Source organism: Rhinatrema bivittatum, chromosome 6 (assembly GCF_901001135.1).
Source record: "Rhinatrema bivittatum chromosome 6, aRhiBiv1.1, whole genome shotgun sequence".
Taxonomy (NCBI): domain Eukaryota; kingdom Metazoa; phylum Chordata; class Amphibia; order Gymnophiona; family Rhinatrematidae; genus Rhinatrema; species Rhinatrema bivittatum.
The window spans coordinates 327,481,769-327,505,793 of NC_042620.1; the positions used below are offsets into that span (position 1 = coordinate 327,481,769).

Below are 24,025 nucleotides of genomic sequence, written 5' to 3' on the forward strand. Positions count from 1 at the left end.
GCTGGGAAGCGGTCCAAGAAGTGCTTCGGGACCTTCCATTTGCACCCCACCCTGATGAGCGCACACGACAGGCCGAGCCTGTTTGGTAGCATTTCAGACTACAGGATTTCTTTGTTCCTCCCCCCCCCCCCATGGCCTACATACTGTACAATCTTTACATCTTTGCTTTCTTGTCAAAAATGATTAAAGTTCTGGTTTAAAAAAAGAAGTGAAGTCAGAAATGCCTGCGTGGATTCTGAACTTTTGCATTGGCAGATCTCCACTGATGTAGCTTTATTTATTTTTTTTAAATCCGACCGCAATAACTTATGCTCGGTAATTAAAAGCATTTGCTTTTTGGTTTTGGTAGTGTTACAAAAACTCATGGAAAATAGAAAGTATGAGTAACACTGTACTGGATTTGGCACTTAAAGGACTTTTTTTTCTTAATTAAACTTGAGTTATGAGGCTGTAACCAGAGCCCCGCACACTCGTGCCAGCACAGTTTTAACGCCAGGCTGGGGTGTGTTGTTTCTAGGCTCTCTGGAGAAAAATCAAGAAGTTCAGAAAAGCAGGGAGCATCTTTTTTTTCCTGTAAATCGGTCACAGTATCTATTTCTACACTGCCAGTATCCCATAGATGTAAAAATTAAAAAAAAACAAAACACAAAATCTTGTGTCATAGCCCTAGATAGGGCTAAACAAGTCCATGGGGGACATTTGCTAGCTAAGCTCCCTTGTCGCTGAAGACTCTGCTCAGCCCTGCCTTTCCAGCTACTGACACTATGGACCAATGCTATATGAAGGAGGAGGACTGTCATGAGTGGCAAAAGGGTGACCCTTTGGGAAACCCTTACATAGTAACATCATAATGATGGCAGAAAGAGATCAAAATGGTCCATCTAGTCTGTCCAGCAAGCTTCCCAAGGGAGTAACTGCCACTCCCTGCAGGTTACCCCCCCATATTTCTCTTAAGGGTAGTAACTGCCGCTCTGTGCACATTACCCCCAATTGGCAGCACTGGGGTGTAGGATGATTTTGTTGGGGTTAATCTGAGGGAAGAGGATTAAATATAAATCATTTTATTGTATTTTTAAATGTTAATGTATTTTGCTATTATGCATTGGTGTATTATGATGCTTATTGTATATTGATTGATTGCTATTTGTTTTAGCACTCTGACAGGCCAATGCAATAATCTGGACAGTAAGTAAATATGCACTGGCTTTCAGCGCACATTTTTAACATCCACATTATTATTTTTTGTTTAACGCCCGATGCAGTAAGCTAAACTTTAAAAATGTGCATTCGGCACTGGCTGAACACACATCTGAATTCAGGAAGGGAAGAGGCATCCCTGACAGTCTACCGCCACTGCTTACCTGGATGAATACTGATTAGCAGCCAGATCGCTGCATAAGTCAGTACTTATCTGGCCAAATGGTACAGGTCACCACTACTTAACTGGAGAAGTACTTTCTCTGGCTAAGTAGCAGCAAACTTTGCCAGATAGCCAGTAAGTACTGACTTATGTGGCTACCTGGCAGCTGCCTCCTGATGCCAGACAGTCAGGTTTAAAATATTTATCCAGCTGTTACCATTTATCCAGATAAGTCAGTAAATATCGGGTAAATATCCGGTTAAGTGACGGTGGCTGCTGGCACTTACCCAGAGTTCCTTTTTTTTTTTCACAGCGCTGGAAACTTAAATTCCAGCCCTGACCCAAGAATTAAGTTTTCCACGCTAAAAAAGGTGCACTTCCCAGATGCAGTCTCTCTGCATTGGGAAGTGCTGTTTAATGCTCTCATTTGCATAGGATTTTCTACACACAACTCCTTCCTACATCAACAGGAAGGTTTGCACCCAGAAAATGCACATTCAAAATGCAGGCAGAAAGTGCGTTCGACTGAACACACTTTTCTACATCGGCCTATGAGATTTTTGTTTAAAAAAGAAACTAAATCAAAGAATAGAATCCTAAACCAGCAGCTGAAGGGCCCTGTGTGATCTCAAACACTGGCGGCATCTTTCTATTGGGCTAATGAAAAGCATTAGAACCTACAAAGAAAAATCAACAGCTAGAGACTAACAACCAAAATTGTATTTTTATTTATTTAAAAGTTTTTCTATACCGTCATTAAGTTATTTACCATCATAACGGTTTACAATAGGGCACGTATAGCAAAGAATAGATCGTACTTTACAGAAAGCGTGCCAATAGTATCCGGGAACAAATAAACATTAAGTACTATGTGGTTTATGACATGGAATTTTCAGTGATGAAATTCTCATGGGAGAGTATATGCGTTGATTTTCAACATTTCGGATTATTGATTATAATTATCTATGGGTAAAAAATAATTTCCAGGTAGTATCTGGGTGCTCTATGCCTGCTCTTCCTTATTTATTTGCTTGCGCCGTTCTCTTTGTAAAAGGCTTGTTTGAAGAGCCAGGTTTTGAGGTTTGTTTTGAAAAGTTTATAATTTCTCTGGATCGAGGGGCAGGGTGTTCCATAATATGGGACCGGCCAGGGACAGTGCACGTTCCCTCACCTGGGTTAGTCTTGCTGTTTTCACAGATGGGACGGTTAAGAGAGCTTTGTTTGCTGATCTTAAATTTCTATGTGGGACGTGTACTCAAAGCGCTGTGTTCAGCCATTCCGCTTTTTCATCGTGGATTAGTTTGTGTATTGTGCAAAGTGCTTTGAAATGAACTCTTTGTTCGATGAGTAGCCAATGCAGTTCGGCTAGTGCATCTGTTATATGATCTTTTTGGCTTTTTCCAGTGAGAATTCTAGCTGCGGAGCTTTGTAATATTTGCAGTGGTCTTATCGTAGTGTAAGGTAAACCGAGCAGTAGTCAGTGCTTGCAAATATTAGTGATTGAAGCACGGTGCGAAAGTTTGGCAGAGACAGTAATGGTTTTAGTTTTCTAAGTACCACAAGTTTAGCATACCCTTCTTTAACCTTTAGTGATATGTGCTGTTTGAGGTTTAGCTCTCTATCAATTATGACGCTGAGGTTGCGTGCCTTCTCGGCTAAATCCATTTTTTGGTTGCTGTTGAGTATTACTGGAGTTTGCGTAATGTACACAGGACTGCTACTCAACCCTAAGGGGAAGGGGTGCCCTTCCACTGCCATTTTGCAGCCACAAAAACCCCTCTGGAAGCACATCTCTTATCACTTCAGACTGAGCGCCAGAGTCTCTGGGTTTACATTTGCTTGGCACTGCCTAAGTTCACAAATCCATGCCCAGGAGCCCTCTTTAATGAAGGATCTGGGAAATGCAGAATGCAGAGCAAAGCTGCAGATGACCAATTTCTTCCTGTGCCATCCACGGAGTTGAGGACGGTGCCATCCTTCTGTATTGCTAGGCTGCACTATTTCCCCAAGTTAGAAGGCGAAAAAGGGATGGATACATTATACTTCTTTTCCAGAACATGCTGCATCCACCTTCTCCTTACTTACTCAGTTTTCCAAACCATATTTCCAGTATCCTGTTACAGCAAATCACTAGCCCATCTTTATTTTTGACTGTTTTCATTTGACATTTTTCTTGTTAATATTTCTTTAAAATATTCATTACCAACAGTAACAAAAACAGGATCACCAGTTATTTTTTTCCCTCAATTTCATGAAATGTGTGTCTCACAGACACTGCGCAATCTTAGAAAGCAGGCCTTTCACTCTGCCTGGGAATTTCTACTACTGTTGCTCATCTGGGATTAGTGACCAGACCCCCATGCTTAGGTTTGGTGCTGCTTAGGACTCCTGTGACCACCAGCTTCATTTAAATTTGGCTCTAAACAAAAAAGGGTCCCTGACCGCTGTCCCCCGCCGAAGCTGCCGGGTAACACTAGGCTCGCAGCGAGGTGAGCGGGGTGCATGGAGATGGAAAAATGCAGTCTTGCACTTCGTTTATGGTAAAAGAAAAAAACTGGCACTCTCTAAGCCAGCTTTGGAAAATTACGACCGGCTTCAAACTCTACTTGGAAAGCCGGCAATAAAGAGAGGTCAGTTTTGTTTCAAGCACACTAGGGAAGTCGGGAGAAAACAAGTGCTTTGCTCAGAGAGACGTATTTCCAGAGAAACCTTGAAAGATCTTTAAAGCAGTCCTAAAGTGGCCAATTTTTTTTTTAGGCCAAGTGAAGCTCTGCCAGGGTCTGTGTGTATATTACTAAGTGCTGTGAGACTATTCAGCCTTATTTCTTAGAAGCTAAACAGAATATTCAGTTTGATTCCAAACAACCTGTGGGACTAAGGCCCAGGAGCGTTCATTCCCCTGGCTGCCTCCTCCTCTGAACACACTGTCCTGCTGCTTCCTGTAATAAAACTAATCACTGGAAAATAAATCCCTAAAACAAAGTTTAATTTGGAATAGTGATAGTTCCACACTAGGATAGAACCTTACAGTGCACCAAGGAAAGAGATGGGAGACAGCGGGAAAACTTAACAGAAACATTGGAACACAATCTACTTTGAAATCTGACATCCAACCTGCAATTACTATACCTATATGTACATCATCACAATTTTGTGACAACTTAAAGTAGCATGGCCTGTCTGAGTGGGTTACAGTTGCTCTAGGGATGGAGAAGCACACACCTGAAAATTAAATGGAAGCACAAGAACATTTTCCATCATTAAAAAGGGTAAGGAAGATTTAGATTGGGGTATGATGCAGATTTACCCCCGCCATGTCTTAAGCTGCAGGGGTTACGCCACTGTCCTTGCGATCTAGAGCTCTCCTCATATGGCCAGCCAGTGCTGCTCAGCTCAGGCCCTAGCCCACAGGAAACTTTGGGAGGCTTACATACGAGCAGAGGATTTGGGGCCAGGATTGGGCTACATAGATTACCCTACGAGCATGCTCACAAGTTTACATTGTGAGCTCATCATCAGGTGACAGAGCCCGGGGAACTCCATCAGCCTCTGGCGCTTCTGCCACTAGCACACATTTTCACTTTAGTGTGGTCATCACAGCAATCAGTGAATGCTGTGAAGACTGATTTGTGCACCTCTCACCCATGCCCACCTGTGATAGTGTCATAGATGCCCATCACATCTGCCCACTTTGCTTCCTTTTGCAGCACCATTAACCCCAGTTGGCTTTCCCTTCCTCCTTATCCCACTCCATGTTACTACTGAGTCCACCTAATTTGAGCTTCAAAAGAGGTAGACACTGCCATTACATACAAAATAAAAAAAGGTCTTATCAAAACACATATGTACTCATCTCTTCTGCAGTTGAAAATGTTTGTCTTTCGACATTTTTTTTTAGAACTTCCATTAAAATATTTTATATTGTATTGAAAATGCCATTAGAGAAGTGTATAAAAAGGAGAGAGACTTCAGCTAAGAGGGCTTCTCATGCAAAAAGCTACAGACAGTGCCAAGGTTCATTCTCTTCCCACGGCAGCTCTATCTGTTGGAACAGGAATTTCCTTCCTCGCCACTCCCACCTTCTCTTCCTGCCTCAGCCTGTGCCAAAGACACATTCCATGTTTGTACGTCGCCAGGGTAGATTCCAATGTCACCAGCTCTGCATCTCAACTTCACAGCAAGAGGGTGAAAGGTGCATAAGTCACCAACTGGCGCCAAGTCAAGTTCATCCAGTCCTGGTTTCAGCCCACTCTATAAGCATAGGACTTATAGTTTGGATTTCCCTAAGTATAGCAGTCCCGGCATGCGGTGGGATAAGAAATGAATCAATCAGTCGTTAAAAAAAAAAGCCAACACATGCCTGAAAATCCAAGTATAAATACAAAATCATCTTTCATTAAAGGATTAAGGACAAATTAGATTTAGGATTTTAGCATTGACAGCTTTGAAAGTTCATTCCCCCTTTAGACTACACTAGAGACACTGTTTTCCATTCTTAACTATACATTTATTTTGAAATTGTTCACCCTCCTCGCCTTATAGGGCTATAAAATCCTATTCTAATTTCAAAAATTTAAACTGCACCACACTCTGATTTCCTAGAGTGGAGGCACATGGTCTTCTGACAACTGTACAGTAGAGGATAGCAGAAAAAGGTCAATTGACCCATCCAGCCTGGATGGACACATCCCAACTGCCAGCCACAGACATCTGATCGCTCACACACTCTATCCAAGTTTGTTTTTGCTTCCTCTCTGTTCTCCACTATCTTGGGTAGATGTTGCCTAAATTGGTCTCCTATGGCACTGTGGTCTTGCTGGACAGTAGTGGCTACCACTGATCCAGTTGATTTCTAGTGAACTCTAGCAAATTCTAGTTTGCTACAATCAATCCAGCAACTTCCACAACCTGCTGTTTCACTAGGCTGAGCTTCCTTTCTGTCAGTCACTTCTTCCCTTGCCTCTGCTCTTAAGGGAGTGAAGGACTGGTTGTTTGCAATACTGCAACCTCCCAACCCTATTCCTACTACCGTTATTGAATTCAGATGTGGACCATTAGTCCCATCTTATCTGCCCAATTTCACTCCCTGTGCACCACCACAGACCCCAGCCAATCTACAGCTTTCCTCTCACCACCCCTAGGAATCATCTATGCTTATTTCATACTATAAATTCTATCCCTATTTTTGTTGCCACAGTCTCCATTGAGAATCTTTTCAGTAAAGAACTATTTTCTGATATTGCTTCTGAGTCTACTAGAGGGTGCCTCGTCCATCTCCAAATGCATCCCTTTAAACATTTTTGTATAAAGGCTATAGTAGATCTAAGCGGTGTACAGTTTAAAACATACATAATTTATAAAAAGCAAATAAAAAGTATAAAACAATACAAATACAATGGAGACTATGACTTATAAATGAGAAGGGAATTGGAAGCGATGATATATCACCAGGGAGTTGAGAAGGGAGGTTTATATTTGTGAGTCCAGAAAGCCTAATGAGAATAGGCTTTTTTAAATTCATGTTTGGTGGTATATTGACGGATGAAGTTGGGTAGTGAGTTCCATAATCTGGGAAAAGGCACAATTGCGGGTCAAGTCTAATCTAGCAGTTTTAACAGTTGGAGTTTGAAGGTAGTTTTTATCTGCTGAGCGAAGGTGGCGAGGAGGTTTGAAGAAGCACTGAGTATTAGAGGGTGAATTAGAATTAGAGAGTAAATGGTCATTAGAATTTTATATTGAATGCGTTGACGAATGGGCAGCCAATGTAGTTTTAAAATTGGGGTAATATGAGCTTTGTAAGGAGTGTTGGTGAGAAGTCGAGCTGTACAATTTTGGATCAAATTGAAGAGGCTGTATAGAGTAATCAGATAAGCCTAAATATAGCGAGTCAAGGCCAGTCAGGATTAAGGCTTGGAGAACAGATTGAAAGTCATTAGGGAAAAGGAGGGGTTTGAGTTTTTTGAGCAAGTGAATTTTATAGAACAAAGTTTTTGTAACATCTGAGATATTGGCAGACATGGATAATTTGGAGTCAATGATAATGCCTAGATTGCGAGCTTGTGTACGTATGGGAATGGAGCAGTTTTCAAATAAGAATTATTTTGGGGGAGAACAGGAAGAGTTTAGAATAGTAGATAGATGTTTAATTTTGGTTTTAGTAGCATTAAGGGTGAGATGGTTATGTGTTAACTAGGTGTTTATTGTTTTTAAGTAGAGGGTTGCTAAAGATAATGTGCGATTCCATGAAGTGTCATATGGGAGGATAAATTGGATATCAGCATATATTTTGAAGTTTTTGCTAAGACCAGATAAGAGATGGCATAGAAGTAACAGGTATATGTTAAATAAAACTGTGGAAAGGACCGAGCCTTGTGGGACTCCAGAAACACCAATTTGAGTGATAATGTCCAAGGTTAATCTGTTGTGGTCTATGGAATAGAAAGGACTTAAACCAGTCAAGAACTTTGCCACTGATACCAATATTTAGAAGGTTTGAGCATAGGATATTGTGATCTAAGGTATCAAAGGCCGCAGAAATGTCAAGAAGAATATAGTCTACATTAGAATCAAATCCACAGATTATGGAGTCGAAGGATGAAAGAAGAAGGGATTCAGTACTGTGACCCTTACGGAAATAGTGTTGATTAGGATGCAAAATATTTTCTTCAAAGTAGTCGTTTAGTTGATGTAAGACCATAAATTCTATTATTTTGGCAGGGCTGGTTAAAGAAGCGATCGGATGATAATTAGGCAAAGAGGCTGGATCTATTGTTTTCTTTTCTTAGGAATGGGGAGAATGGAAGTTTGTTTGAGAGAGCTAGGAAAGGAACTAGAGGTCAGGGATAGATTGACTAGAGTCAGAGAAGATGAAATAATCTCACAGGTTTCTGTTAGTAATCTACCTGGACATGGATTGAAAGGGCTGTTAGAAATTTTTATTTTTGAAAGGTTGTGAGTTATGGTATCAATAGTGACTGGAGAAACTTCAGATCAAGTGTAGGCAGGTAAAGATTGATTGTTTATAGGTATAGGGAGGTGAGTGAATTTTGTAGATAGATTTAGAATTTTATCTTTGAAGTGATTAGCATTGTCATTACAGAAGGAATTAGAAATATGGACTGAAAGGTTGTTTTTTTGTTGTGGTTAATGATATTAAATAAAACATTGCTGTTACCATTAGCAGCATGTATTCTGTGTGCATAGTATGTTTTTTTTTGGGTGAAGTTAATTTGTTTTTTGTATTGGTGTAGATATGAGAAATAAGCATTTTTTTCGTTCAGTTAGGGAGGGTTTTCGCCAACATCGTTCTAATCTGACTCTTGGCAAGAGCATAAGGAATAGTGTTGTCTTTCAGAACTGCACAAACATATAATGGCCTTCTTTTGAGAAAATAATCAAACAGCAACCAGTTCTAGGGCACGAACAGCCTCCATCCAACGGATAGCTCCTACTTGCAGGAAGCCCGTACCCCCAGCTGTGGACAGACGTAGGATAATTCTGACATGTATTCTCCTCTTCCTAATTTGCAGTTAATCACATCGTCTGGCTTCCTGGTTCATTGCATTGAATGGTACTGTCTTTCTGTTTTATTTTCCATTTACAAAAATTAGGTATAAAAGGAAAACAGTTAAAACAAACAGATGTTGACAACTGTACCCTAATAGATTTATATGGAGAAGAACAAAGTTTATTTATATTCTACTTTTCAGGCACCTCAAAGGGGATTACATTCAGGTACTGTAGGTTGCTGGTAGTCTCTTCTGCTGATGTTCATTTGGTCGAACCCACAGCAAGCACTCTCTGTAATTGGGCCAATTCTATGGAATGCTGTACCCATTGCTATTCATGAGATTGCTAATTACCATGTTTTTAAAAAGCAGCTTAAAGCATTTTATTTTTCCCAAGCCCTTGGAGGCTGAGAAATCCATTTTGTTTTATAGATTACAGGGTTATTCATTTTAGTTTATGGCCTATGTTTTTGTCTGTTATACATGTTAAAAGTTTATTATGTTTAAATTGAAATCCACCCTGCACTACTTGTCTGGGTAGCATGGAATATAAATGCGTTTAAATAAATAAAAAATGAGCCAGTATTATAGCTGAGTTAAAAAAAAAAAAGTTGGACAAGTTTGTAGAGGACAGGCCTATTAATGACAAACTATTAATCTATTAAGCTTGGGGAATGCCCCATTTGGATCTATTGAGTATTTCTTCCAAGTAACTCAGATTGGCCCAGACAGGATGCTAGGCTCAATGGACCATTAGTCTTACCCAGTATAACATTACCCATAGTTTACAACTGGTAGTTACAGTCTCCAAGGTAATGAATCACAGAGAGAGAGAGAGAGAGAGAGAGAATCAATGCTTGGTGCTAGGAACAGTTCTCTAACTTCCCCACAAGAATATATACAATCTCTACCAGTAGTATTATCTATTTAGTACAGGGGGGTAGGGGACATGGCTAGGTTAGAGTGGGTTTGTACCTCGCCCATGACAGAGTGAAAATGGTGTACTCCCTTGCTATACAAGTCCTTGCCAACATTTGTGTGGAATTATGAGTTGACCCTCTGTGGCACAGCATGTCCTTGTATTGTTTTCTTTCGGTTACCTTCTCCAGAGAAGGCCCCTTGATTGAGATCTGGGTGCAGTAAAAAAAGTGGGAATCTTTTTTGGTTTCTGAGAAGGAAGTTTTCCATCCTTCCTACTTCTGTTTTTGATTTTCCCCTTTTGAGTAATCATTTCTCCTTTGTGTAAGCTGAGTACGCTAGGGTCCAGGGACTCGGGCACTGTAACAAAGGAGGTGGTTTCTTTCACAGAGAAAGGCCCAAGGAGGAATTAATTCCTATTCATTCCCTGGGAGAAGGAGGAGGTATACTGAAGACCCACTTAGGGGACCACGACCATCTCAAAGAGATCAATGGAGGAAAAAAAAGAAAAAGTCTGGAGAGTACCTGACTGGTACTGTAAGATGGAAGAGAGAAAGATGTGGAATAACAGGACTGAGAGACATGAAATGAAAACATGACACTAACATCTAAACTGGGACTTATTCTGTCCATCCATTAAATAGGAGGGCAGCAGAACTCTACTTCATCTTAAGAAATGAAAGATCCAAAAGATGACAAATTGATTACATTATTTATGCAAATAATTTAGAAGCAAAGTCACAAATTTATTTAAAAAACCCAAAAAACATGAATCTGGACATTGCAACTAATTTAAGCTGTTAAAAGGACTTTGGCAAATTTCATCAACCAGTAGTAAAATTGAAACCCCAGCAGTGCACTTCTTACTGCTGTTACACCTATGACATCAGTAGTGCTGTTTACAATGGATTTAACTGCATGGTTATTAGTTAACACAGAGGGCCTAGATGTTTAATCCTGGACATCCCGATTAGATTTACATCAGGACAGACTAATATCCATAACTGTGTTTGAAGTGCTTTTCCTGGCACCCTCTCCGGGACTTTTTAGCCCAGGGGTTCCACAAATTTGAAATGCATTCCATCCAAGATTTCAAAAAGGTGCTGACTCAAAATATAATTGAAACACAAATTGGCTGCATCTGAAACTCACTGGAGAGAACTGTTCTATGCAAGTCTGCTGTCCGGATGATAAATCAACTGCTGAAAGTTTAAAAGCATGCAATGTCCAGCCTGACAGTAAGCTGGCACCATGAGAGCTGGAAAAAAAAAAAAAAAAAAGTTACATGGGCTTTGAGATTCTGCCCAGTCTGAGCAAAGCGTACAGGATGCAGCCTCGCAGAGCAGGAAACTCAGGCACTGTACCATGTTCCCAGGCGTCACACCCTCCCTTCCCCTCTGCAACACTAAACCGGAATTCCAGGCAATTATGGGCACTCGCCACTTGGAACGAGAGGAGCCATTGAGAAATTGTTTCAATGCTGCCACTAAATCATAAGCTGACATTGTACAAAGTCCCTGCTCTGAAACTGTCATTTAAAAAGCCTCCAAGTGCAGTGAAATGCCATAACTCAAGATAGGGGGTCCATTTTAAACTAAGAAAACTGAGTCTGGTGAACTCAATTTAAAGCAGCAGTTTAAAAAAAAAACACTAACTACAATTAAGATTCCTCATTTTTCTTGACTTTTCTTATTGCTAATGACAACTCTGAGGCCTCAGTGCCTTAATCAGAAGCCTGTATTCAGACATAGGCATTTTAAGAACTTGAGGCTCCTAAACTTAGACAACGTATTGATCCCTAAAGTTTAGATGTCCAGCACTAAACATTGACTTCATAAATTTGTGCCCCCACCAGACAACTCCCCCTTTTAAGGCACCTAAACTTAGGAGCCTTATTATTCATGGCTTCTAAATTTCAGCTCTGAGCCCAGTAAAGCTTTTAAAGTCAAAGGTCTAGGCCCTTCTCTCAGAGTTAAGCACCCAAGGCTTTTGAATATCAAGTTCAAAGCATCCAAAAGCTCTCTCTGTTCCCACCCTTGTGGAGCAAAATGAACCAGGGCACTGCTGTGTGATCCCTGCTCCAGTTATCAAGAAGCTATCAGTCAAACATAAGAGAGTCTCTGAGTGCAAGGTCCCAAGAAAAGATTTCTGAAAAGAAAACCTGTGAATTCCAGATGCAAGAAATATCACCTCTTCTTCCAGCTTCACCACCTTGGCCTGCGCGTTGGTCAGGGCCTGGTCCCGGATCTCGATGTGCCTTCGTTGGTCATCACTAGTGGAACGGAGAGCAGACAGCTCCATCTCCAACTTCTCCTTCTCACGCTGACATTCTTTGTCTGATCAAACAAAACCACACAGATTTATGCTTATAATTCTGAGTACCAAAATGAGAGAATGTGTGAAGCACATTGGGCGCATTTATGTACAGATGAGGCCAGATCATACTCAGTCACATGATTGGTGCATTAAAGGATGGGGGGGGGGGGGAATCAGGAGCAGCAGCACATGGCTACACGTGAGCTGCTCTGTTTGGGGGATGAATGCATTTTGTCACGATCCCTGGCATGCAGGAGAGGGGGCTTTAATACTGATGTGACACAGGGAGGGAAAGGGTGCAAGTGCTTGAGGTCCATGGTTAACTGTTTGGGGGATGAATGCATTTTGTCACAATCCCTGGCATGCAGGAGAGGGGGCTTTAATACTGATGTGACACAGGGAGGGAAAGGGTGCAAGTGCTTGAGGTCCATGGTTAACTGTTTGGGGGATGAATGCATTTTGTCACGATCCCTGGCATGCAGGAGAGGGGGCTTTAATACTGATGTGACACAGGGAGGGAGAGGGTGCAAGTGCTTAAGGTCCATGGTTAACTGTCAGTTTTAGAACTAGAGGGAAAAACAGTTCCAGTCCCTCAGGAAGTCATTTTTAAATGTCAAACCTTTGGCATGGGTATGCACAGTCAGAGCATAGTTATACGTTTGTATATGTAACACAATATTTACTTGTGACCCATATTAACCACTGTCTAAGACGTCCTTTCACTTTTCTGTTTAAAGACTTCGACTGGTTACTCATGGAGAAGGTGTGGGAAGGGGCTCATCTTTAGCCTTTCCTCAGATGCTGATTTCAGTCCACAACTGCACTCAAACAAATTCAGGAACCCCATACATTAGACTCAACTTTTCCAGTCGGGTCTCTTTCAACAGAATAATCTATTATGATCTGGAGAAAACCCTCAAGAAGATGATTCATTTAAAGTTATATAATAAGCGAGGGAGGAGGGCAGGCCCACTTTTCCAAACTAGATGGTCCTTAGGGGGTGCCAAAATCTCACCAGCGCCAGGTCTCTGGCTGCCAGAAGAGCCCATCTGGCCAGCGGTCAAAATGCCACCAGCAGCCAAAAAGAAATTGAAATTGCTCACATGTAATGAATGTTCTCCATAGACAGGACAACATCAGCCACAAAACGGGGCAAAATCATCCGACCGTGCGCTCTTTTCAGAGCTCAGAAATTAAAGACTTTCTCAGCATGCACAGGAGATCCTGGGAACTGGCCCATTGTGAGTCTCCTCCGTCTTTTCTCCAGCTAAACTTCAACTCTAAAGAGAGGTGGCTAGGACTGTGTGGCTGATTTGTCTGGTGGAGAACACTTTTTACAGATGAGCAACTTCACCGTCTCCATGGACAGCCACACAAGTGGGGACTCGAGGGGTTGCTCGATACATGTTCTGTTAAATTTACCTGCAACCAGAGATAAAAATAAGCAAGAAAGCTGAAGCTACTAATTGAATACGTTTTTGAGATTTGCTTGGCCGAAGGCACTATCATTTGTTAAGTCTTGTTCTAGACAATGTTTAACGAAGGTGTGACTAGAGGACCAAGTTGCTGTTTTACAAATGTCTTGCATTGAGAGTGATCTCTGAAAAGCTATCAAAGCTTCAGTGACTCAGATTTGAAGCCCTTTTGACCATAGAGAGATTTATTCTTGTTTTCTAACAGAACAAGATGACAGAGTGGTAACAAGGTGGCCTTGCTTGTTTGGATTATCCAAAATGAAGAGAGATGTTTTCCTGAAGGGATCTTCTCCTTTCCAAATAAAGTATGGCCTTTCAGCTATACTAACATGAGACGTTTTCCCTAAAGTAAGAAGAACTATTGATTGATTCAAGTGAAACTTTGGGCAAGTTCTGATAAATGTATTTTTAAATATTTGCAAAAAAGGAGAATCAAGAAATAATGCTTGGAGTTCAGTTATATCCTTTCATGCTGACGTTATACTAATTTGGGGAGGGGGGCTCACAAGACAGTTAAGATCACGTTGTGTTGGAGGATCTTTAATGGATGGGCAGAGTCAGCTAAGGCCTTTTATAAGCTTTCCTTAGGCAAGATATTGGTAATCCATCTGTTAAGAGACGAAACAACTGATTGAATTAGATTTTAATCCTGAAGGAGGTGCTGTAGAAAGAGGTATTGTAGTAGTGTGAAGGTGCCATATTTTTGTGTTTTGTACCAAGTTGAAAACCTTTTCCACTTGAAACCATAGGATCTTCTGGCAGATGCAGTCTTGCTAGCAGCAAGAAAGCTTTTAGATTTCTTCTGAGAATAGCATACTTTCTACGATTCGGTGCTTAACATGCAGGCTGTTTAGGTTGGGGTGAGAAAGGATCCATCGTTGTTCAGAATGAATGGAAAGATTGGCAGGTGAGCAGGCTGAGCGACAATCTTTGACGCCAAGGAAACCATGCTTGATGTGGCCAGGATGGAGCATTAAAATCTTTGGCTATCAGAAGTATCGGGAAACACACATTTTAGGCCTTCTGACTAAGGGATTGCGAGAGCATCAGATGCCAGGGCTTTTGGATCCGATCTTTTGGAGCAATAGAAGGAAGTCTGTGGTTTAAGGACGTGCAAAAAATTTCAGTTGAGGAACTCCCCATATCTGAAAAATTCTTTGTTCTATCGAGAGACCATTCATGTGGTTGCATGTGTCAGCTTAATAAATCTTCCAGACATTTGCCTTCCCTGGTATATGTTTAGCTACCACTCACTTCCACATTTTTAGGGCTTCTTGACAAATTACTTGAAATCCCATTCCTCCTTGTTTGTTATGTAGTAGATTACTACTATGTTGTCTGTCTGAAATTGAAGAATTCTTTATGAAAGCAAAAGCTAAAAGGGCTGTGTAAATAGCACTTACCTCTAAAATATTTAATTTGATGGGATTGCTCCTATGCTTAACTGGATGCATCTATTGTCAACACAAGGGGAATGGAAAGTTTGAGTAAACTATGAGGTTGATTCCACCGCTCTAAAGAGTTGCACAGTTGCAGGATACGTGGTATTTTTAAAGACTGATGTTGTAAATGCTGATTCCAGTGGGATTTTAGGTGCCATTGTGGTATCCTCGTGTGGAAACATGCATATGGAATTACATGCATTGTGGCTGCCATGTGACAGTATTTCTATGAATTTCCTTGTAGTAATAGACATCTGTTTATTGTAGTTATGCAGGAAGAAGTTTTGGAAAAGTGAGCATCTAGTCACGTCCTATGAACTCTAGATGAGAAGGTGACAGATGCAGTTTCGCGTAGTTGAGAAGAAAACCCAGTGCAGGTGATTTTGAAACGTTAAAACTCTTGGCTTTTTTGAAGGATCTGCTTGATACTAGCCAATCATCTACGTATGGAAAAACTAAAATATTGTTTTAACTCAGGTAAGCTGCAACTACTGAGACATTTTGTGAAAACTCTTGGAGCTGCTGAGAGAAGGGCTTTGTATTAATAATGGTCTTTTCCCAATGAGAATCAGATATTTCCTGTAGGCTGGATGAATGGAAATATATATATATTCCCAAGGATATATTGGTTTTGTGTAATCAACCAATTGCAAGGGAAGGATTGTCTCTAGCGGGTTCATTTTGGAGTTCTCATTTGTTTAATTTTCTTAAATTCAGAATGGGATGAAAGCTCCTGATTTATTGGGTATTAGGAGGTATCTTGAGTAAAATCATTTGTTTCTTTTTGCTACAGGAACCAGTTCTATTGCATGAGACAAAATAATGATGCTTTTTCCTTTGCTGTTATGCCTAACTGATCTTTTGAAGTGTGATGGGACAGCTGTTAAGTTTTTGGAGGAAGTTTTTGAACTTTAGTCTGTATTTTTTTGGATTTTGCTGAGAACTCATTTTTTGGTGGTGATAAAGGCCCACTGTTGATAAATTAATTGAAGCCTTCCCCCACTGGATGACTGGTTTAGTAAAAAACAAACAAACAAACCCAAACAAAAAAAAACACACCTCTGCATTTGATTCTGAGAAAGTTGTTAGACTAACTGAGGTCAGTCTATTCCATTGTCTGGATGGCAGCTGAATGCCTTCCTGAATAATAATGTCTTCTATAGGGTTGGTATTTTGACTGGAAATCGGATCTGTATTTATTATAGTCAAAGTTTGAAGGGTTGTGCACTGTTCTGATGTTCACAGTTTCTTACAATTTATTTTCAAAGAAATTGTCTCCCGCACATGGAACATCCGCCAATTTTTCAGGATCATCCTAGGTCTGGAGGCATTGAGCTGCGTTAGCCTTCTGGTAGCTATTTCTATAGCTGATGCCCTAGCAGACATGTCAAAGTTGTGATAAATTGATTAAAAAGGTTGTTTTGAGCATTCGTCTGCTTCTGAAACCTTGCTGGCAAATCAAAAGACATGGAGGGAGTCATCCTTGATGTTTTGCAAAATATTGTACAAATATTGTTATATTTAAAATAGATAAACCTTAATCCTGCTCTAGAGCATGGCTAATTGATACATTTTTTCCCCTCTACATTTTTATGAGAGGAGCTTTTGAACATATTTTTTTCCATTTCTTAGCTTTTTACAGTGCTGACTCAACTATTACCAAATTACATGGCAGCTGTACTCTACACTGGCCTGGGCATTTCTTAAACTTGTATTTGAGGTCTATTCTTCTGGCTATTGGTCCAACGGACACAGGAAAATTCCATATAATCGGTTTTTCAGGTCCCTCAAGGGTTGGTGTACTGGTACAGCTCAAGGTCATTTCAACACCCCTGTGAACTCCTCTGTTGGTTCTGGTTCATCTTGTCCCATGAAGGGTACTGAATTAGCAGTATTCTGTATAAATACCAGATAAGAAGTGCTCTGAAGGAGTGCTTCTCTCCTATTCTGGGTACGTATCCTCCAGAATTCCATAAGATTCTAGAATGGTATGAGTCGGTATAGAGAGAGTCTATATTCGAAACAAGGATATGGGCTGCAGAACACAAGGGAGGAAGAGGGGGTTGAAGTTTCCCTTCCTCATCTCTGGAATAGATGAATTTGTGATGATGAATCCAATTGCTTTGAAAGCCTTTCAAGAATTGGCAAAAATTCTTGTGAAGAAAAAAAGCATCTCCTTCATATAGTGCATTGTAAAGTCATGCCGCATTCTTTGAACAAATACATGACTGGACTTGTCTGGCGAGAAAGATGAGGATGTATTGGATTCTGGTACTAGAAGGGATGACAAATGTTTTCTCTGCACTGAAGACTATAATGCTGATCTTTTCCGGTGCCATCAGAATTGGCGCTGGCATGGTATCAAGATGGACTGCACCAACTTTGGTGCTAACTTAGCCAGTACTAACCTGGGTGCCTACGCTGAGATGTTTGATGGTGCCAACTTTCAGGATCATAAGAGAACCCTCTGAATTTTTTTTTTTTTTTAACATTTATCTGGCTTCTTTCTTTTCTGATAGGGACCTCTTCTTATCAGCAGGAGAGAGAGGAAGATGAGGAGAGAGGGAGCCATTTTAGATTTAATTCTTAGTGGAACGCAGGATTTGGTGAGAGAAGTAACGGTGATGGAGCCACTTGGCAATAGTAATCATAACATGAACAAATTTGAACCAATGACTGGAAGGGGGACAATATGTAAATCTATAGCTTTAACATAAAATTTTCAAAAAGAAACTTTGATAAAATGAGGAAAATAGAAAAAAAATGAAAAGTAAGAACATAAGAACTTGCCATGCTGGGTCAGACCAAGGGTCCATCAAGCCCAGCATCCTGTTTCCAACAGAGGTCAAACCAGGCCACAAGAAGAACCTGGCAATTATCCAAACACCAAGAAGATCCCATGCTATTGATGCAATTAATAGCAGTGGCTATTCCCTAAGTAAACTTGATTAATAGCAGTTAATAGACTTCTCCTCATAGAACTTATCCAAACATTTTTTGAACTCAACTACACTAACTGCACTAACCACATCCTCTGGCACAAATTCCAGAGCTTAATTGTGTGTTGCGTGAAAAAGAATTCTCTCAGATTAGTCTTAAATGTGCTACTTGCTAACTTCATGGAATGCCCCCTAGTCCTACTATTATCCGAAAGTGTAAATAACCGATTCACATCTATTAGTTCACGACCTTTCATGATCTTAAAGATCTCTATCATATTCCCCTCTCAGCCATCTCTTCTCCAAGCTGAATAGCCCTAACCTCTTCAGCCTTTCCACATAGGGGAGCTGTTCCATCCCCTTTATCATTTTGGTAGCCCTTCTCTGTACCTTCTCCATCGCAACTATATCTTTTTTGAGATGCGGTGACCAGAATTGTACACAGTATTCAAGGTGTGGTCTCAAATGGAGCGATAGAGGCATTATGACATTTTCTGTTTTATCAACCATTCCCTTCCTAATAATTCCAGGTACAGGTGCAAAGGTTAAAAGTGTTCAACAGGCATGGACATTGTTTAAAAATACAACCTTAAAAGCGCAGTCCAGGTGTATTCCATGCATTAAGAAAGGTGGAAGGAAGGCAAAATTATTACTGGCATGGTTAAAAGGTGAGGTGAAAGACTATTTTAGCCAAAACAACATCCTTCAAAAATATGAAGAAGGATCCATCTGAAGAAAAAAAGGAAAAAGCATAAGCATTGTCAAGTTAAGTGTAAAACAGTGATAAGGCAGGCTAAGAGAATTTGAAATGAAGGTGGCCATAGAGGCAAAAACTCAAAAACTTTTAAAAATATATCCAAAGCAAGAAACCTGTGAGGGAGTTTGTTGAACCGTTAGATGAACGAGAGCTTAAAGGGGCTCTCTTAAGGGAAGTTAAGGTCATTGCAAAAAGACTAAATGAATTCTTTGCTTCTGTGTTTACTAATGAGGATGTTGGGGAGATACTGGTTCCAGAGATGCTTTTCTAATAGTCCCAGACATTTTGTGGAGATCTGTTGTGGCCATCTTATGACTACATTTCTTGAATGGCAGTCTCCCTGATATGACTAAATTACTCTAACTCAAATTGCTATGGCGATCTTGGTGTAATCTGGTATTGAGCTATTTGATTATACATTTTTTATTTCCTGGACTGCCTAGTAGAGAGAAAAGTTCACCTTTTTATAATACCTCCCTGGATAGGTTATTTCACTTTCATTCTGACCTCGTTACCAAGCTGAGTAATTTCTCATCCCATCTGGAGTTCCTTCTTGAATTTTTTTTTTTTAGAGTGGGTCATTTTGGTGTGAGCAATTTTAATTTAAATGAACTATCCTGCCCCTGAGATCACCAGTATGTATGAAATAAGAATTCTAGGTGGTGAAAAGACCCATATATAGGATGAACATTAGTGAGTCAATGGAGATTCATTCAAATATGGACAAGTAGATTTGCAAGTAGTGTACACAGATGATTGCAACACAGGTAGATAGCTGGCTGGCTGCCCGCCCAGGGTTAGTGCCTTCTTCATTTTCTGTCCACGCCTTGTCCTCATTCCTTTGTCATTATGGGATATTAGTCTTTGGAATGCAGATCTTTGCTGTCATTGTTGCTGGGTGTAAATCTCTTCTAGGACATTTGTGTTTATTGTGCTGGTATTAGCCTTGTTCTTGACTGCCTCTGCAGAGGAAGAAAGTCATCCTAGGAGTGTATACATGTGGAGTTCTGCAAATTATTTTTCCATACTTTGTTTTCTAGTTTGCTTTGTTTCCTACATTTGTTGATGGCTCAGATTTTTTTACCCTATCTATTTTGTGAAGGGGGAAATACTCAGTTGTGTGAATAGGCCATCCACTGTGATTTGTGGATTTTTCTTAAAAAGAGTGGCACTGCAGAGCCCACTTCCAAGATGCTAGATTATCCCATGTGCAGTGGGGTAACTTGCTGGTACAGTGGTTACTACCAGAAGGCATGGAGATTACTACCCTTAATCAATATGCTTTGAAGCTTTTAATGCAACTGCAACATTGTTTCCCCACTTAGTTGGCAGGGGAAAAAGAGGAACTGGATTCATACAACAACCAAGGGCCCTGACTTCCATGGTCTGGGATACCGAACTGCAGACATAAGAGAAAAAGCACAGGACTGCTTCTAAAGCCCGGCTTGTATTTTACTTTTAAACATGATGCTCATAAAATGGCATTTTATATATGGTATGAACTGGGGGTGCAGCAAGGAAGATCTAGATAGGGAAGCGCAGCAGCCCTACTGCAGGAATTTAATGCATGCCATAAAACTTGAAATCAAGTTCCTGCTACTGCAGCACTATATTAAAGATATAAAAAAGGCTTTAGATACATTTCATAAAGAATCAAACATGGCTATTGCTTTCACTGTGCCCTGTGCATGTATACATGTGGGCCCGCGCTAATATGCAACCTGTACAGGTGAAAAGATTTACCCTTTAAGCAGCTTCCAGGTACTTCCACTGGATCTGCATTAGCATCCATTTTATGGAACAGCATCCGAAACTATTTGCAAGATCTGTTTATTACATTATAGCCACTAGGGATCAAACAGCATAAACCAATCAGAAAGCATTAGGGCCAGTGTAAGCTCTTTGGCTGCCCTATGCGAACAATTACTGTGCTGCCCCCTCCCCGTTTATTCATTGTCTGTCCCAGGTCCACCCAAAAAAAGCCCAGCTCTCTCCAATGATACAAATTTTAAAAACTGACACCACACCACCCCTCCTCCCCCCAGAATCCACAGTGGTGCAATGGTATTAGGTGCCCTAGGCAAAACGTATAACCTTGCATAATGCCCCTCCCCCCACCTCTAACCTCCCCCCCAGCCTGCTCCACACACACAAGAGTTATGCATTTATAACATTTTACACAAAATATATCAAAGTACATTATTCTGAGGTAAAAATATCACTTTACATTTACATGCACTGCTGTGATGCTAACTAGAAATCCCTTCACACACACACTTGGAACTCATATGGAATTATTAGGCCTATTGTGATATATGTGTTGGGTGTGGGCTTGACCCTCCAGAAGCCCTAAAACACTTCCTATTAGGAGGACAGCTCAACTCAGTCACACATGCAGGAAAATAAAACAGACCCTCCCCAAATACAGAATAGAGCAGCCATAAAGTAGAAATACAATCATACCAAAACCTACACTAGAAACCACAAGAAGCCAGACTCTATGAAGGGCAACAATAAATAACCAGAACTACCTCCATTCCTCAAACAAAATCAAGAAATATAATACATAATCATAATAGTAAAAACATGACAAATAAAAAAAAAAAAGACTGAATAATTAAAAACTTGCATACAAATTTTTAAAAAATGTCCCAAACACCAATAGTTCAAAATAGCAGACATTAAATAACACCTGAAAAATAAAACTAACGGAGAAATTACTTACCTGATAATTTCGTTTTCCTTAGTGGAGTCAGATGGACTAGGACCAATGGGTTTATGCTCCTCTGCCAGCAGATGGAGACAGAGTCAGGTTTCAAAGCTGACGTCATCCTAGATACACCCCTGCAGTGATCTCAGCCCTTCAGTATTCTCTTCAAAAGTCATTGTGGACATACTACTGAAAAACTTGATTAAAACCAACTTGACTAAACAGATAACCATAACTGATTCAACCGAAACAAAACGTAGATCCCCACGCAAGATTAAAGATGCCCTGATCTAAGGACTGGGCGATGGCTTACCCATAATCTCCTGGAATTGATATTCATGTCACAGGCAATTTCTTGGCACCATTCTTAGGTAGCCATGGGTGGAATGCTGAGTCCATCTGTCTACACAAAGGAAAACAAAATTATCAGGTAAGTAATTTCTCCATTTTCTAGCAGGTAGCCAGATGGACTCAGGACCAACGGGATGTACAAAAGCTACTCCTGATCAGGGCGGGAGACTGCCCGCGGTCCGGTTAACACCGCCCTTTTAAGGCCGCGTCCTCTCAGGCCTGTACATCCAGGCGATAGAACCCAGAGAAAGTGTGTACGGAGGACCATGTTGCCACTCAGCAGATGTTGACGGGAGACAGCAGTCCAGCCCCCGCCCAGGAGATTGTCTGAGCCCTAGTGGAATCTGCTTTAACCTGAAAGGGCAGAGGCTTTTCTTCCTCTACCTAAGAACCTGTGACCACCTCCTTGATCCAGCGGGCTACGGAGGCCCGCCTCCTTCCACCGTGAAGAACAAACAAGCGGTCCATCTTGCGGACCAGTTCTTAAACTTCCAGATACCACACCAAAAGCCTACTGACGTTTAAATGGTGGAGGAGGTGGTATTCTTCAGCGTCCTTGTGCCTATCCTAGGGATGGCAACGAATGGACTAAATTCAAATGAAACTCCAAGACTACCTCGGGCAAGAAGGATGGAACGGTACGAAGTTGTAATGGTCTTGGTGTCATCCGGAGGAACGGTTCCCAACACAGCAATGTGTGCACTTTCAGAGTTGTGTGTGTAAGTACGCGTTGACATTAAGTGCACAGCCAACGCACTCCCCTTTCAGACAAACCCGCAGATGTCTCCAGCTTTTCTTTGGTTGGGATCTGCCAGCAAACCCGGGCTCTTCTCTTCATTGCAGCAGCTGGCAGGTTGGGATCCACCTGCAGTCCCATTCTCTCTCACACACACCCACCCCAGGCAGGCTCCTAGTCACATCCACCCAAATCCCAGGTAAGTCCCCATTCTCACACCCTGCCCATCCCAGGAAGGCTCCCCCATGCATGCATGCATGCATACATACAAACACACCCCCATCCCACGCAGGTTCCCATTCACACAAACATGCAGACCAGGCAGTCAGGGTCCACAGGTCATTCCTCTTCTGTTGCTGCCGCCGCCAGCCTGTACCACCTTCTTTAAGAAAGTAGCCATTCTGCAGCTCCTTCTGCATGCTGGCCCTGTGGTAATTAGACTCTCGCAGTGCTAGCACTTCCTGTATTCTCATCTCGTGCTAGCATCACGCGAGTGTTGAATTACCGTAGGGCCAGCACATGAGGAAGAGCTGTAGGATGGGCTTCATCTTCTCTGGCCACCTGCTTCTTCAGTCGCCAGTTGGATGGGGTCCACCAAAGGCTGCATAGGCTTCCTGCTTCTTCCACTGACAATGGGATCGGTCCACCGGCGGTAGCATGGGCCTTTTCCTACTCCCGACGCTGCCCTCCCGGGTGTGCCACCCTGTGCAATTGCACGGTTTGCACACCCGGTGGCATCGGGCCTGGAAAGCATTGCAAATAAGGCAATTATGACAGCGGTCTAACATGGGGTACTGTAAAAGAACGCATGGGGGCAACCTTAATGGTGTGGTAGTTACTACCATGGGCCACTTGCTGGGAAGACTGGATGGACCATTTGGTCTTTGTCTGCTATCATTACCATGTTACTATGTAAATAGGTTTCAGTATCATCTAAAACACATTTTCAAGCAACTTATGCTGTCAGTCATGTCTCCCAGGTGCATTTCTGAAAAACTATGCATGTTTCATGGTAGAAGAATGTGTGACTATGGGAAAAATGCTTAGTATATCTGGCTTAAAGCTTTTCTCTATTTATAACATAACAAATGCCATACTGGGTCAGTCCAAAGGTCCATCGAGCCCAGCATCCTGTCCCCGACAGTGGCCAATCCAGGTCACAGGTACCTGGCAGGACTCCAAAGAACAAGTCCAAACCTTCCTGCTCATATTAATCAGGATAAGCAGTGGCTTTCCTAAGTCTACTTAACTAATAATGGTTTATTATTTATTTAAACATTTTTATATACCAGCATTAGTTGTGGACATCATACCGGTTTACAATGAACGGATTAAGCTTGGAAATTACATTTTAACAGGGAAAACGAACTGAGAGAAGGGTAACAAGACATAGCTAAGAAAAGACAGGATAACAAAAACGAGGTTTATGGACATTTCCCCCAGGAACTTGTCCAAACTTTTTTTTTTTTTTTTTTTTTTTTTTTTTTTTAAAGCCAGCTACACTTTCACCTCT

General features: G+C 41.2%; 1 protein-coding gene across 3 annotated transcripts in view; it reads right to left on the reverse strand.

Annotated features, from left to right (window-relative positions):
- The window catches only part of AMOT (angiomotin), a 118,881-nt gene that overhangs the window by 28,338 nt on the left and 66,518 nt on the right, over window positions 1-24,025 (reverse strand). For all 3 annotated transcript variants that reach the window (XM_029607641.1, XM_029607639.1, XM_029607640.1), the window contains one exon: window positions 11,977-12,122. In XM_029607641.1, the coding sequence (XP_029463501.1) occupies window positions 11,977-12,122 (146 nt within the window). The remainder of the gene's footprint in view (window positions 1-11,976; window positions 12,123-24,025) is intronic.